General features: G+C 40.7%; 1 protein-coding gene across 1 annotated transcript in view; it reads left to right on the top strand.

Annotated features, from left to right (window-relative positions):
• Window positions 1–16,197, top strand: part of LOC150079982 (BTB/POZ domain-containing protein 6-A-like) — a 70,003-nt gene that overhangs the window by 25,275 nt on the left and 28,531 nt on the right. Inside the window, exon 3 of the mRNA XM_090383302.1 lies at window positions 1,388–1,574. Coding sequence (XP_090239428.1) covers window positions 1,388–1,574 — 187 coding nt within the window. The remainder of the gene's footprint in view (window positions 1–1,387; window positions 1,575–16,197) is intronic.

The following is a 16,197-nucleotide window of genomic DNA, read 5'->3' as shown; positions in this document are numbered from 1 at the left end:
GGGGAAATAAAGGAAATTACCCTTATGATCCTCAGAATCTTCTGTGAGATATACCGTGTACAGCAGTCAGGCGGCAAAAGGTGGGGCCTTGGTAAGTGTGAGGGCATCTAAGAGAAATCTAAATAAGAGATATACAAGGAAACGTAGCAATCTTCTTTGAATTTCATTAAATAACCTTATATTATCCCCCCCACAATGTATTTTCAACAGGATGGCCCACCTCTGCATATTCATACTGCTGTCCCTGACTATATGGAGATGGAATTTTATGAACAGCAGATAAATCGCAGTGGTAATTCTTTTGATTAGTTTACATGGTCTCCCATGTTTCCCTTGCTTGACAACGACTAACTCAGCCGTGTTATGAAAAAAAAAAACAAACATAAAAATTCCTCACGTAATCGACAGGACTCGAATTCAAGTGTTTTCTATCCTTTCGGGAGGATGGCACATAAAAATAAAAGAATAAATAACGTAAATAACAAGTCTTTTTGCGTGGAGTTATTTAATGAATGGATGTTATCAGATTTCTCTACAAGTTCACTGGAAATCAGCCTGATTCCCAACGTTTCTTGGCACAAATACATTACAAATATTTCTTCTTGCATACATTTTCAGCTTGGTGAAACGGAGTCCATAAAATATCTATAAGAAATGGCGTGCAGCAAAAATTATTTAACATATCTGTGAGAAGCAACATCCTTCACGTTCCATGTTCAATTAAGGTCAAAATCAGGGTAATCCCCAATGACTTTAACTGGAAATCTGAATGCTGCCGATGATGAGATTCTTTCCAAAAATTGAGACAGCGATTAGTTACAACAAGACGGACTTTATTTTAAGAACTGTTGGAGATAGTTTTGAAGTTGAAGCCGTTAGTGCACATCAGGGTTTTTCAAAGTAGAAGGTGCAACTTATCACTGGAAAATCTAAAGAAAGGAGTTCTCGTCTGTAGAAAAAGGTCATTAACATACAACAGGAAAAGAGTGGGAGAACAAAACCATGTGTGACCCTTGCACTAGTCGAGAATTAAGAACACAAAGAAACGAAAATAACTAAAATCAATTAGATTAGGAATGGCTCTGATTTTATTGATTTCCGATTTCATTTTTTACGTAAAACTGACTTGGCAGAGCCCAATGAATTACAGATTGGAAACAGTAACTAAGAAATATACAAGTTCATCCATCTGCATTAAAATTCAAGAAATAAGAAAAAGCATGCAGGTTTAATTAATTAATTAAAAAAATTAAGTGTATATACTTCATAGCCCATTATTCATAAATATATTCCATTTTCATGATGTATTTTAATAACGTGTCAGATTATTTATGTAGATATTTTTGTTTTTCGTCCCGAGTTGAAGTGCTGCCACTTTTCCTTGCAGGTTCCTGTACACGGATTTCTTTTCAGTTCCCTCAATGGATGCAGCCATGGATGTGTGCTACTGTGCAGACAAATATCAAATTCGGATGCTTAAAATGAAGGGTGAAGAATTTCTTGTGCACCACGTGACAGCTGACAACGGGCACGTGTGCCAACTTTACGAATTTGCAACACTCATGAAGTTAGAGGTACTACTCTATAAATGTGTTTTACTGTTTGTTCACGAGGCAGAAGCCATTTTGAAGTGTCCTGATTTCTTGAATTGCCAGAAAAGCACAGTACAGATGATAGCACATAGGGATGATTTGAGAATTGACTCAGAATATTCCCTGTTTAAGGCTATTCACGAGTGGGGTAAAAATCACCTCACAATGGAAGGTATTGTTCCAGCTACAGAAAAATTACGCAATCTTCTGGAAGATGTTTTCGTCCACATCAGGTTTCGTTTATTGTCTGCTCAAGAACTCTCTCGTTTCAGAAACGAAATTATTGAAACCTGAAGAACTTGTTTCAGAGTTCTGCCATATTACAAATCCTGAGAATAAAATTACGAATGTCCCTTTTATCGTAGACCGAAACAGTTCTCCAAGGAAAAAGACTGATAATGTAATTGTTTGCAATTTTATTATATGCGATGAACGGTTCTTAATTGACTGTGTTAAGTGCTCAGAAAATGAGGAAGGGTCTCCGGTTTCATGGAACTATAGTTCAATACCAGAGGGTGTTGTTTCTGTTACGCTAGAAATAATAGAAGGTTTGTTAGCAGTTTCATGTATTAAGATGACAGTGTTTACTAAACATACTATGTTCATATCAGGTTCTGTTTCCCTAAAACCACTGAAAACTTGGTTTCCCTGAAACCACCGAAAACCACTGAAAACCGCGTTTCCCTGAAACTACTTTCTCAGCATTCAGAAGAAGTGAGATATTACAGATACCGAAAGGAGCTGAATATGACTGTATTATGTCGCAAAGGAGAAAAATTTCATATATACGATATTAAAGGAAATCGGGATTTGTACAAGGAATGGAAATTACAAAAAATTGACGGAGTGAATGGGCGTCGAGCCATATATGACCCCCGCTGCTGCTGTGAAGGTGTACGAAGTGTGTGGTTGCAAATTGAGTGTTGAATTGAAAAAGATGTGGACGGTGGAAGCTGTACATGTTGACATAATATATGACATCGATATGCAGAGATTCAGACATTGGTTGAATTCTCAGAGACAATTTTCGTTCACGTAATCTGGTTGGGAGATGCAGCTTTCTTTCTCCAAGAATAATTACTGGGTGTATTCCATCGTACATGTCGACTTCCCTTTTTCACAGTCATGTCTGGAATAGTAATGTATTACTGTAAAATCTGCATTAAAATGACCTTCTAATGTTTTAATTTGAAAAGTCTACAGTGGACATTTTATTACATAAGAAACAACACATGTCAGCACATAAGACACAACACGTCCGCATGGACATTTTATGATACAATGGTAAACTGTAAATAAGCGGTAAATATTTACACCGAATGGCTTCTCTATCAGGTAGCCCTACCCTTATCACGAAATGGACTTTAGTATCTTCATCTCGAGTTCGCTCCTGGAATAAAAACTAAAAACTTAGTGGGTTGATACTTAGGATGCCGTGTGGGTGTGCCATTTCGTACAAGATGAAACATTTAAGTGACTTTGAACGTAGCATAGTATTCGGCGCAATGCGCACCGGTATGAACAACTCAGAAACTGAAATAATTCTGCTGGGGTTTTCTCGTAAGACTCTGTCTCGGGTGTATTGAGATTGGTCTAATAACCTGTCCACAGGGCTCTGTGCTTGGCCCATTCCTCTGATCAATTGTTCTGGAGGAATTTCTGGGCTTGGACATGGGGGAAATGAGCCCTTCGCCTTCGCGGACTTCCTTGCCCTTCTGGCGCAATTATTTCCAGGGTCACTAAGGTGTCCCTTGAAAATATTGTAATTAGAGCGCTTATGAATCTCCAGACCTGGGCAGCATTCCACAATCTTACCATCCCATGAGAGAAAACAAAATCCACTCTTCTCAAAGGCTACAAATTAGAACTACAAAAAATGACTAAAAATTAAGAGGCTACCTACAATGAAATTATACTTGACTCCCATCCAACTGCTCAGGGGTTAAATGCTTACGCATTTACATTAACCCAAGTCTTTCTTTCCATCAAATATTCTAGCCACCAAAATCAGGAAGTACGCTGCCATAGGAGGGTTAGCAATGTTCACTGGGGCCTGAAGCACAAAGCTATGACCCTCATATACAAAGCGGTCTAAGTACCGATTATTTGCTACGGTGCCTCCACTTGGTACAGACAAGCTAGGTTAGCAAGAAATATACGGAAGCTGGATACAATTCAAAGGTTGGTTTATTCTGCTATCAATTCGCAGGAGGTTCCGCACCTTTAGCACCCCTGCCTCAAAAGTTTTAACAGGCTGTCAGTCACTGTACCTAGAAGTAAATCAGGCAAATTCTGTTCTACCACCATAGGAGTCTGCTCGGGTAGCACAATGGTATCGTCACTGTCTTGTCCACACTGGGTGGAAAAGGCCCGGGTTCGAATCCCGTCGATGACGCGAGGAACGTTAATGGGCTTTTTTCACTCCGTGATTGAATTAGTCTGAGACGTAGATAACATGGATTTTACCACAGTAACTGGGTTCTTTTCGTCCAGCAAAACCGGCAAATAGACCTGAGAACACACGCAATTTACAGACACAAATACGAGTTTATGTAATCAATTACGGGTAATTCTAATATAATACAATAATAATTTAATTTAAAAAAAATACCACCCGAGGAAAGGTACACCGTCCGAAATACTAAATCTCCAGCTGAATCTTTCAAATAACCCCAAGACAGAAAAGAAGCGAATCATCATCATCATCAGCCATTTTCAATCCACTGCAGGATGAAGGTCTTTCCAGTTCCTTTTTTTTTGAGCACTGGCCATCCATTTACTACCCAAAAACTCATGAATTTCATCTATCCATCTCCGCCTTTGTCTTCCAGGTTTTCTTCTAGCTCCTCTTGGGTACCATTCTGTTATTTTCTTAGTCCACCTATCATCATGTCTTCGAGCTATGTGTCCTGCCCAAGACCATTTTAGTTCTTTAGTTTGGATAACAATGTCCTTTACTTGAGTTTGCTGCCTAATCCATATGTTTCTCTTCTTATCTAACAGTCTGATTTCCAATATAATTCGTTCCATTCTTCGCTGTGTAGTTCTCAGCTTCTCTTCCATTATTTTGGTGAGTGCCCAAGTTTCACTTCCATAAGTCATGGTGGGGAGTATACATTTCAGACAAACTGGGATATTGCTCTTCAGTATGTGACTATATTTCCTGAATGCTATCCATCCAAAATTTATTCTCCTCTTGACTTCCAGCCGTTTATTATTATTACAGCTAATAACTTGTCCCAGATAAGTATATGACTCCACCTTTTCAATTACTGCTCCTTCAATCATTATTTCCCTTTCTGTGGCATACTTGTTCATCAAGCATTACTTTTGTTTTAGCCATATTCATCTTTAGTCCAAAATCCTTACTAACCGTGCATAACTGATTAAGATTTTCCTCTAATTCTTTGGGATCGTGGCCTAAGACCACAATGTCATCTGCAAATCGTAAATGGTTTAGGTACTCTCCGTTCACATTGTCTCCTTTCTGCGACCAGTCTAATCTTCTGAAAGCTTCCTCAATGGCAGCAGTAAACAGCTTCGGAGATATTGTGTCTCCTTGTCGAACTCCTTTCTCGATTTTAAATTTCCTACTGTTTTTGTCTAGTCTAATAAAGGAGGTAGCACTCTCATATATTTTCTTCAAAATCATAATATATGGGGTTTCTATGCCTTGTCTTTGCAGTGTCCGAAACATTGCCTTATGCTGTATGGAGTCAAATGCCTTTTCATAATCGACAAATGCCAGGCATAATGGTGTTTTATATTCATTTGCTTTCTCCATTAGCTGTGATATTACGTGAAGGTGATCCGTAGTTGAGAATCCTGTCCTAAAGCCAGCTTGCTCTTTCGGTTGATTCTCATCAAGTATTCTTTCTAATCTGTTAGTAATGACCCTTGTGAACAACTTGTAGATGTGGGATAACAAGCTAATTGGTCTATAATTTCCAATTTCTGATTTATCTCCTTTCTTATGCAGCAAAATTATGATTCCGTTATTCCCCTGCTTAGGCGTCACACCTTTTCTAATGCACTTTCTGAAGAGTCTTGCCAGTTTTTGTGTTATGTCTCTTCCTCCCAATTTTAACAACTCTACAGTAACTTCATCTTCTCCCGGGGCTTTCTGATTCTTAATTTTCTTCAATGCATGTTCTACCTCATCAGGAAGAATATCGGGTATGTCGTATGTGTTGCTACTTTGCAATCTATCTTCCCCACTGTTGGCATCATTCCCCTGTCCTTGTATAATTCTCTATAGTAGTCTTCTGCTATTTGAATTATGCTTTCTCTGCTGTTTATAAGTACACCATCGCTATTCTTCAGTTTCAGTATCATTTGTCTTTCTGTATTACTGCTCTTGGCTGCTGATTTAAGTCCTTTGTTTTCCCTTAATGCTTGTTCTACTTTTCTTGTGTTAAATCTTCTTATGTCCTCTCTGAGTCTCTTTCTAATGGCTTTGCATAACTCAGTATACTCAATTTTCTCCCTGTCAGTGTTTTTCTTGCTTTTCATTTGTCGTCTTCGGTTCATCATGACAAGTGTTTCTTGACTAATTTTTTTTCTTTGGATTTCTTTTTCCCTATAGGTTTCTTGGGCTTTATCACTTTCAGAAAGTTGTAATATTCCTCGTCGATATCTTGGTCCTGAGCAGTCTGCAGAAGCTCAAACTTGTTCTTAAGTTCCAGTACATACTGCTTTTTCTCCTCTTCTGTTATCTCAAAGACCTTTGTATTATTTACTCGAGTTAGGTTTTTCCTTTCCTTTCCTACATCTATATCAAGTGTACATCTTACCATTCTGTGATCACTTCCAACATTTACCTTATTCAGGACGGTAACGTCATTCTCGATATATCTTCTGTTAGTGAGGATGAAGTCGATTTCATTAGTTGTTAATCCATTTGGACTTTTCCATGTCCACTTTCTGTTTACCCTTTTCTTGAAAAAAGTGTTCATTACTGACAGTCCTTGAGATTCTACAAATTCCACAAGTCTTTCACCTCTTTTATTTCTTTCACCAATTCCAAAATTTCCTATAGTTCCTCTTTCTGCGCTGTTTTGCCTTTTTCCAACCTTAGCATTGAAGTCCCCCATAATAATAGTGTAGTGGGTTTTCTGCTCATCTAGAAGACTGTCAATTTCGGTGTACATTTCTTCAACCTCTTCATCATCATGGCTCGATGTTGGTGCATAAATCATTATAATCTTTAGCTTGTACCTCTTAGAAATCTTGAGTATTAGTCTTGACACCGTTGGTGATGTGCTTTTGAATTCTAAAATGTTGTTTTTAAAATCTTTATGGGCCAGAAACCCAACTACACCTTCACTCCTTTCTCTGTTTCCATTTGTGTACAGCAGATTTCCACTTGATAAACTTATAAGTGATTCATTTCTTCTTCTTGTTTCAGCCAAACCGATGATATTCCAATTCACATTTTCTAATTCCTTTTCCAGCTCTAATATCCTGTCTTCACCGATGAGTGATCTTACGTTATCAAATTATTATTTTAGGGTTGCCCGTAATTATATACATTAACCCGTATTTGTGTCTGTAAATTGCGTATGTTCTATGGTTGATTTGCCTGTTTTGCTGGACCAAAAAAACCCCAGTTACTGGGGAGAAAAACCTTGCTATCTACGCCTGAGACCAACTAACTCAGCCACGGAGTGAAAAAAGCCCATTAAAGTTTCTCGCGTCATCGACGGGATTCGAACTCAGGCCTTTTCCACCCGGTGTGGGGAGGACGGTGACGATACCACTTGTCTACCCGCGCAGACAAGATCTTACGTTATAACAGGCCAAGTTCAGTTTCCGTGCATGGCAGCCTGGTAGTACCCAGCGATTCTTAGCACCCTCTGCTTCCACTCTGATCCTCTCGCTGCCGTAAGAGGAAGAGTGAAAGCTGCTGGGGACTGAGAGCCATTTGTTTTGTCGTGCTGTCATATGCTGGAAGGTTTGGTCTTTTCCTCTTCACGCTGACCAGGCGTCTTGAAGAGAACCACTCTACACGTTCGTTGCCACCTAAGTGACGTAACAGGGTTTACCATCGAGAAGGTGTGCATGAGTGGATTTTAGGGATGCAGGCCAACCGGACTTCTCCTAAATCTTCTGTAATAGAGAGATATTGGATCCATCAGTGTTTTAGGCTGAGTGTCTGATAATACACAGGATACCTGTTCCTCTCTAAGCCCGGGGAGCGAATCACCCAACACCAACAAGTGATATGGCAACAGAGCTGGGAAACCGCGCAGAAAGGAGACACCACAAGATGATTCCTCCCATCCATGAACGAAACTCACCCAGCGCTCCCTCACTGGGTCTCACCTGATTTTCGCGTGACATTTATCATCACTGGAACACTGTCAGTATCTAATGGCTATATGGATTGAAAGAAACTCGCCGAGCCATTCTGGAGAAGAAGATTTGGGAGCATCTCGTGTATGAGTGCCCTGCCTCTAACAACAGTAGGCTCAAATTCTTTACCGCAATTCACAGAAACTCAAGTAACCAACAGTCCTCGCTGCTGCTGCTTGGTGAAACACGTACAAGGCAATAACCGTGTATGCGTAGGAAATCTTCGCACTGAAGCGAGCCAAGATTGCTGAAATGAGAACAACGTTGGATTATGCTCCCCAAGGCCTGAATCAGACAGGCGTGGGTTAGCTCCTTCTCTGCTAGACGACTCTGCCCTGGCAACTTGCTAACCGTTTAAGGGTAGCAAGTTGCCAGGGCACTGTTCTGATGCAGGATTGCTGGCAATCATATAGTGTGGGATACTTCTGCAAACCCCTTACAGGATAAGATCAGCTGGCTGGCACCATTCTCGTGCGGGATGCTGGCATTCCGGAGAATTCCCGAGTGGGGGATTTAGACTCCAACTCAGAAGGGTTGGATTCTGTTGGCACTGTGCAAGTGCGGGATAGAGTCCTCTGGTTGCAGTCTACTCTTCTTTCCCCCTCTTTCAGTCCCGTCTTTCCTATACCCCTGTTCTATGTTTCCTATTTTTTTTTCCTAACTTGGTCTTTGTCAGGAAGCTCAGGCGACCCTGTCGAAGGCCAGCCAGAGAATGATGTGCAGCTTGGCTCACTTCTCAGTGGTGGTGGCAGGAAAAGTGGGATTCCACTAGCTCCACTACGGCCAAGCAGCCAGAGCAACCACAGAACATAACACTACTCTGACACACAAATCAGACATTACACTTTTCTGGCTTTTACAGAGATTCTGAACTTCTTTACAAAGTACCATGGCACAGATGTGGGAAACCACAGGTGGACCCTTCCACAAAACATTACTACGCCACTACCACCTAATAACCAAATAATCCTCACACCTGCAAAAGGCACCGGTTTGAATCCTGTAGGTGATTCTAGGAACTGATGTACTTTTTTCACCCCGTGGCTGAGATAGTAGGTCTCAGGCATAGATAGCAAGAATTTTCCCCAGAAACTGGGTTTTTTCGTCCAGCAAAGTAGACAAATCGACCAGAGAACATATGCAATTTACAAACACAATACACGTGGGTAGATGTAGACATGTAGACTATCTTATGTGCGACGGCACTTGAACGAAAGTTCAACTCCGCCTTTGTACACTGTGATGATTACAGAAAACACTGTAAAAGGCCAGAAATGTGTGTAATATTATGCAGTGTGTGTGTGTGTTGTTTCTGGCGGTTTTGTCACCAGGCAGGCGATCGCCCGGAAAGACTGCCCAATGTCCGTCTACACCATGGGGACGCGGGCCACAACTACGCATGTATCGCGGCGGCCTTCCGAACCGTTTGGTTTACTAGTTCTTAGAGCAAAAAAAATAAAATAAAATAAAGAGCAAAATAAATAAAATAAAAATAATAATAACAAATAAATATATATATATATATATAGACACGGTGTCTCAAAAATACACGGAATAACTTCTGGAATGAGTTCCTCATATGTAGACAATAAAAATATTTTATATCAACATAGTTCCGGAAATGCTTGGTTTCCGAGTTTTGAAAGTCTCTCTATGACACTTAACTGTTCACATCACCTTATTGTAATTGTTCAAAATGTCCACCTCCTGCCTGAATACAAGTCTCACATCGACGTCTCATGGACTCGCGAAGACGATGCCAAATTCCTGGCATGTTTCCTATTGTCTCACAACCTGCCACAATTCGATTGCGGAGAGTTTCCATATCAGCTACAGGAGTCCAATACACAAATGACTTTAAATGGCCCCACAAGAATAAATATAGTGGGTTTAAATCAGTGAGCGTGGAGGCCAACAGTTGGTCCATCTTTACCTATCCACAGATTGCTCTTGATTTTAATACATGGTCGGAATGGAAAGCCAAAAGATTCTGTCAGTACCTTGTGATGAAGGAAATCACCTGCGGGAGATAAGACATTCTGGTTAATAACTCGGGAACCAAGCATTTCCGGAACTATGTTGATATAAAATACATGTATTTTTATTGTCTACATATGAGAAACTCATTCCTGAAGTTATGCCGTGTATTTTTGAGACACCCTGTATATATATTTTTTTATTATTTTGTTCTTTATTTTTTATTTATCTTTAATTTATCTATATATTTATTTATTTTATTTTTTATTATTTTTTAAAAATTTATTATGTATTTTTTAATTATATATATTGCTCTAATGTTAGGGCAGTAAGAGCTGGTAAACCAGAGGGTTCGGAGGGCGGCCACAATACGTGCGTACCTCTTTATAGTGGACTTTGCTGGGCCTTTTGACTGCCTGTAGTGGCCCAGCGTGCTACGTAGGTTTAGGAGGGAAAATTTCCCCAGCAACCTATATAATTGTCTGGGAACATACCTCAATAATCAAAGATTCCACGTGGTCAACAAATATCGACTGCTACACAGATACGTCCACAGAGGCTGTCCCCAGGGATCGGTCCTGGAGCCCTTTATTTGGTCCATCGTCTTGGATGAGATCCTGGGGATGGATCTGGGTGAGGTTCAGCCTCTGGCCTTTGCTGAAAATTTAGTTCTTATCGCGGGAGCGGACACTAGAGCAGCACTTGAATCATAGTTAATGCGACATTACGCAACCTACAAAACTGGGCAGCCACACACAACCTCAAAACCTCTGGAGAAAAGACAAAAGAAATATTACTGAAAGGAAAACTGCAAATCAGGAGACCACCTACAATGAAACTAAACAATAACCCAATCCGCCTGTTCCTGGAGGTTAAGAATCTGGGAATTCAAATGCACGCTGGTCCAACCTTCCATGCCCATCCAAAATACTTGTCAGGAAAAATCCAAAGATATACAGCCATGATACAACGCATAAGCAGAGCAGATTGGAGCATAAAATCCAAGGCACGCTCTCTCTTTCTCTCTCATCTATAAAGCAGTTCTGTCCCAATTGTAACCTATGGAGCCTCTGTCCGGTGCACCAAAGCGACCATGGAGAGAAATAAACTAAAACTGGATTCCATTTAATGATTCACGCTACTGTTCATCTTCAGGGGGTGCAGAACAGTCAGCATCCCTGCACTCCAAGTTATAACAGGCTCCCTCCTACTGTACCTTGAGGTAGTTAGAAGAGGGCCCTTCACTCGACTCAAGAAAGGGGATCCCAGCGCAAGTTCTTTATCTGTAACCGGACATGGCAAACAAACTGAAACGAGAAAGGAGGAGAATTACTGATCACCTCATGTATCTGTCGCAACGCTCTTGGGAAACCACAACAAAGGTAGAAATCACAAGACGCTTCCTGCCGCGTATCGACCTGACAATCCAAAAGTCCCTTCCTGGTTTACGCCTGGTCTCCATGCAACCTTTATCATTACAGGCCATGGATCATTCAAACAGAAATTAACTGCACTTGGCGTGGAAAGTGATCCCCTCTGCCACTTTGGAGAGGAAGAATCATGAAGTCACCTAGTCTACGATTGCCCTTGCTATAACAATTCCAAGCGAAAATTCCTCAAGAGGATCCAATGCAACCCCCCAGAACCAAGAATTTCTCCTAACCCAAATCGAGGATTCATATCTGACAATATTCTCACAAGAAGACTTTTTCATAAGGAAAGCCAAGATCGCCGAGCACAGAGCAACACAAGGACCGCAGCAGACCAAGACTGATGTGGGACAATACCACCACAAAGAACACGTAAAGACAAGCCTATGCCATCGCAGATAGGTTATGATCGAATTACTGACGCGGAAACGGCTGCCACTGGATTGCGGGATAAATTGCGAACCCATAAGGGTAGGATTGCTAACACCCTCAGGAGTGCGGGATCAACTTATACACCTTCAAGGGTGGGATTCAGCTGGCACCATCTGGGCGGAACTGTCGGTGCTCTCGTATCGCTACAGGCCTCCAGAGTGCCCTTGGCCTCTGACGATCTCGTGGGAACACCTCGCTCAGTGACTTTTATTCCCTTTTCCCTGTCCTTACTTCGCCTTCTCTGGGTAGCTTAACTTCCCTTTCAAGCTACCCAAATTTTCTTTTTCTTTTCTCTCTCTTTTTCTCTTCCGTCTTTTTTTTTTCTCTCTCTCTCTCTTTTTCTCTTCCGTCTTTTTTTCTCTCTCTCTTCTTTTTTTCTTTTGTTTTTTTCCCCTTCTTTCTTTTTTTCCTCTTCTTTCTTTCTTTTCTTTTTTTTCCTCTTCTTTCATTCTTTTTTTTAAATTGGCTTGGGTAACATAGGGTCCCACTAGGGGCCTTGCGGCCAAAAGCGAGAGTCACAACAACAGAACACCACATAAACCGGACATTACACTTTTTTCTGGCTTTTTCAGTTGTTCTGCCTTCCATCACAGAGTACATATCGGTGCAGATGTGGGAAACCACCGGTGGCCCCTGACCATGAATACTATGCCACTACGTAATCCACGCCAGAGACCGACTAACACATCCGTGTTTTGTAAAGTCCCAAAAAAACTCCTCACGTCATCGACTGGATTTGAACTCAGGTCTTTTCCACGCGGTGTGTGGAGGACGGTGTTCCAAACAACTGTATTATCCACCAGGGCACAAACAGGCAGAAGTAATAAATCAGGAAAAAAAATTAGTTTTTTCGCGTTGGAGTTTTTCAAAGTGGAAGGTGGAATTTATCACTCGAAACACTAGGGACTGGATTTCTCGTCAGAAGAAGAAGGTCATTAATATACAACATCAAAACAGAGGGAGAACAAAAGCTTTTGCGACTCGTCCACTAATCGAGAAATAAGATGAGAGATTTTCTGTCTCTCTTCTTAATTTCTCTCTCTCCTGGATGACTGATTTCATTTTCTGCGAAAAATTGATTTAGCAGAGCCAAATGAATTGCAGACAGGAAACTATACATAAGAATTGTATAAGTTCGCCCATTTGCATTAAAATTGAAGAAATAAAAAGTAAACATATACCAGTGTAATTAATTAATGAAAAAAAAATATTTAAGTGTATGTTTATAGTTTATAGCCCATTATTTATAAATATATTCCGTTTTCATGTTGTATTTTAAAAATATGTCAGGTTATTTTGTATCTTTCATCCCGAGTTGAAGTGCTGCCACTTTTTCTTGCAGGTTCTTGTACACAGATTTGATCTCAATTCCCTCAGTGGACTCAGCCATCGATGTGTGCTACTGTGCAGACAAATATCAAATTCCGACGCTTAAACTGAAGGGTGAAGAATTTCTGGTGGACCACGTGACAGTTGACAACGGGCGCGTGTGCCAACTTTACGAATTTGCAACACTCATGAAGTTAGATGTACTAATCTATAAATGTGTTTTACTGTTTGTTCACGAGTCAGAAGCCATTTTCAAGTCCCCCGATTTCTTGAATTGCCAGAAAAGCACAGTAGAGCGCATAGCAAGTAGGATTGATTTGAGAATTTCCTCAGAATATTCCCTGTTTGAGGCTGTTCACGAGTGGGGTAAAAATCACCTCATAAAGGAAGGTGTTGATCCAACGACTAAAAAATTACGTAATCTTCTTGAAAATGTTTTCGTCTACATTGAGTTTCGTTTAATGTCTGCTCAAGAACTCGTTCACATTTCAGAAACAAAATTATTGAAACCTGAAGAACTCGTCTCTCTGTTCTGCCATAATGCAAATCCTAAGAAGGAAATTACGAATGTCCCTTTTATCGTAGGCCGAAAGAGATCTCGAAGAGAAAAGGCTTTGAATGCAATTAATTGCTATTTTGTTATAATTGAGGATCGGTTCTTAATTGACAGTGTTAAGTGCTCAAAAAATGAGGAACAGTCTCCGATTTCGTGGAACTCTAGTTCAATACCAGAGGGCACTGTTTCTGTTACGCTGGAAATAATAGAAGGTTCGATAGCAGTCACATGTATTCGGATGGATGTGATTATTAACGGCGTTAAGCTCAAATTAAATGAAGTTTCCGTGAAATATTCAGAAGTAGTGACATTTTCCAGATTCCGACACGAGCAAAATACGACTGTGTGGTGTTGCAAAGGAGACAGATTGGAAATAATTGGCGATGTGAAAGGGCAAAACGTCGAGAGATATTTGAACCCTGCTGCTGTTGTGAAGAAGGTGTATGAAGTGTGTGGTTGCAAATTGAGTGTTGAATTAGAAAATACATGGAAGGTGGAAGCTATTCGTGTTGACATACAATATGACATCGATTAGCAGAGACAGAACAGGGTTCATTTGTCAATTCTGAAAGGCGAATCTTGTTATCGTCATCTCGGTGGAAATTGCAGCTTTCTTCTTCTAAGAATGGTTACTGAATACGGTGTATTCCATATGTCGCCTCCCCTTTTTCAGAGTCATATCTGGCGTTGTGGTGTATTACAGGAAAATCCACATTCAAGGGATTCTGTTCTTTTTATTTGATTCTTTCTAGCTATGAAAAGCTTATGTTGGACGTTTTATTACAACGCATAGTAAATGTTCCTAGTACCATCTGGCAGGAAGAAGAAGATGCAGATTGAGTGCCGCTGCTGTTTAGCTGGTGATCATAGATTACCAGCAGGCGAGGTAGACAAAAAATGGATTTACCTTGGTATTGAGTTCACTCATTCTGGCGAGGTGTACCCTAATGCTTCCCTAGACGGCATGCTGGTGAGGCTTAGAAAAGCACCACTCAAGAAGAAGAGGTTTACCTTCAGGACTTACCTCGTACCTAAGTTTAACCATCGTTTAGTTCTGGGGAGAATAACAGTAGCCAGGAATAACAGCACGGATAGCCGGTGTAGCTTGTTGTCAAGCAATGGGTGCAAAACTGATGGGAGACTTCATATCCCATCGTTAAGATGGATTATACCCTGATGAAAAATAAGCCCATTGAAGGGCTACGGGATCCATCTTTATCTTTAGTAAGATCTCTTGCAGAAATTCCATCTAGCTAGCAAGAATTACGGGGTGCTAATAAACTATTCATAGATGAAAGAATGTCTGCGCGAGTAGTACAGGGTATCGTCACTGTCCTACCCACACCGCGTGGAAAAGGCTCGGGTTCGAATCCCGCTGATGACGCGAGGAACTTTAATGGGCTTTTCTCACTCAGTAGCTGAGTTAGTCGGTCTTACACGTAGATAGCATGGCTTTTTCTACAGAAACTGGATCTTTTTGTCCATCAAAACAGACAAATCGGCCAGGAACACACGCAATTCACAGACATAATACATATATGAGTATATGTAAGAAATTACGTATGGCCCTAATATAATGGTTTGAAGTTTTGAAGATGAAAGAGAAAAAAAACAAACTTTTATTTTTATTTTTATTTTTTTAGGCCACCCGAATAATTAAATTCATCTGACGTGAGTTGTGTATTATGTCCGTAAATTGCGTGTGTTCTCTGTCGATTTGCCTGTTTTTCTGGACAAAAACCCCAAATTCTGGGGGAAAAATCCTTGCTATCTACGGCTGAGACCGACTAACTCAGCCATGGAGTGAAAAAAGAGCATTAAATTCCTCGTGTCATCGACGAGATTAGAACCGGGGCCTTTTCCAGCGGGTGGAAAAGGCCCCAATTTGAAACAGTGACGATACCACTGTGCCATTCGCGCAGACCAAGAACAGAGTTACACATATATGCTATCTGATGCAGGCCGGCACCTGAACGTCAGTTCAACTCCACCTTAGAACTCTGTAAAAGGCCAGAAATGTGTGTGTGTGTGTGTGTGTGTGTGTGTGTGTGTGTGTGTGTGTGTGTGTGTGTGTGTTGTTTCTAGCCTTTTTGTCAACAGGCAGGCGATGACCTGGAAAGCCTGTCCAATGTCCGACTGCACCACGGGGAGATGGGCTAAAACTACGCATGTACTGTGGTCGTACCTCGAATAGCTCGTAATGAATGCTCAAAACGGGTTTGGGATCATTCAAAATGAAAAAGAAAAGTAATAAATAAAATAAATAAATTATTAAAACTAATTTCTTCTATAAATAAATTATTAAAACTAACTTCTTCTTCTTCTTTGTCTTCGCCTTTTCCCGTTATATGGGGTCGGCATTCAATGTTCTCAATTCACACCTTACATCCTCTTCTCTCCTCTAGTTGGATTAACTTCCTAACCGGAACACATCTATTGATTTTGGCATAGTTTTTACGACCGAATGCCCTTCCTGACGTCAACCCTCACCATTTATCCGGGCTGCTTGGGATTTAAGCTGCCGATC

Source organism: Mastigoproctus giganteus, chromosome 10 (genome assembly GCF_048544385.1).
Source record: "Mastigoproctus giganteus isolate SK-2022 chromosome 10, ASM4854438v1, whole genome shotgun sequence".
In the NCBI taxonomy this organism is placed as follows: Eukaryota; Metazoa; Arthropoda; class Arachnida; order Uropygi; family Thelyphonidae; genus Mastigoproctus; species Mastigoproctus giganteus.
Note: the sequence above shows the minus strand (reverse complement) of the source record. Positions and strands in the feature narration are given on the sequence as shown.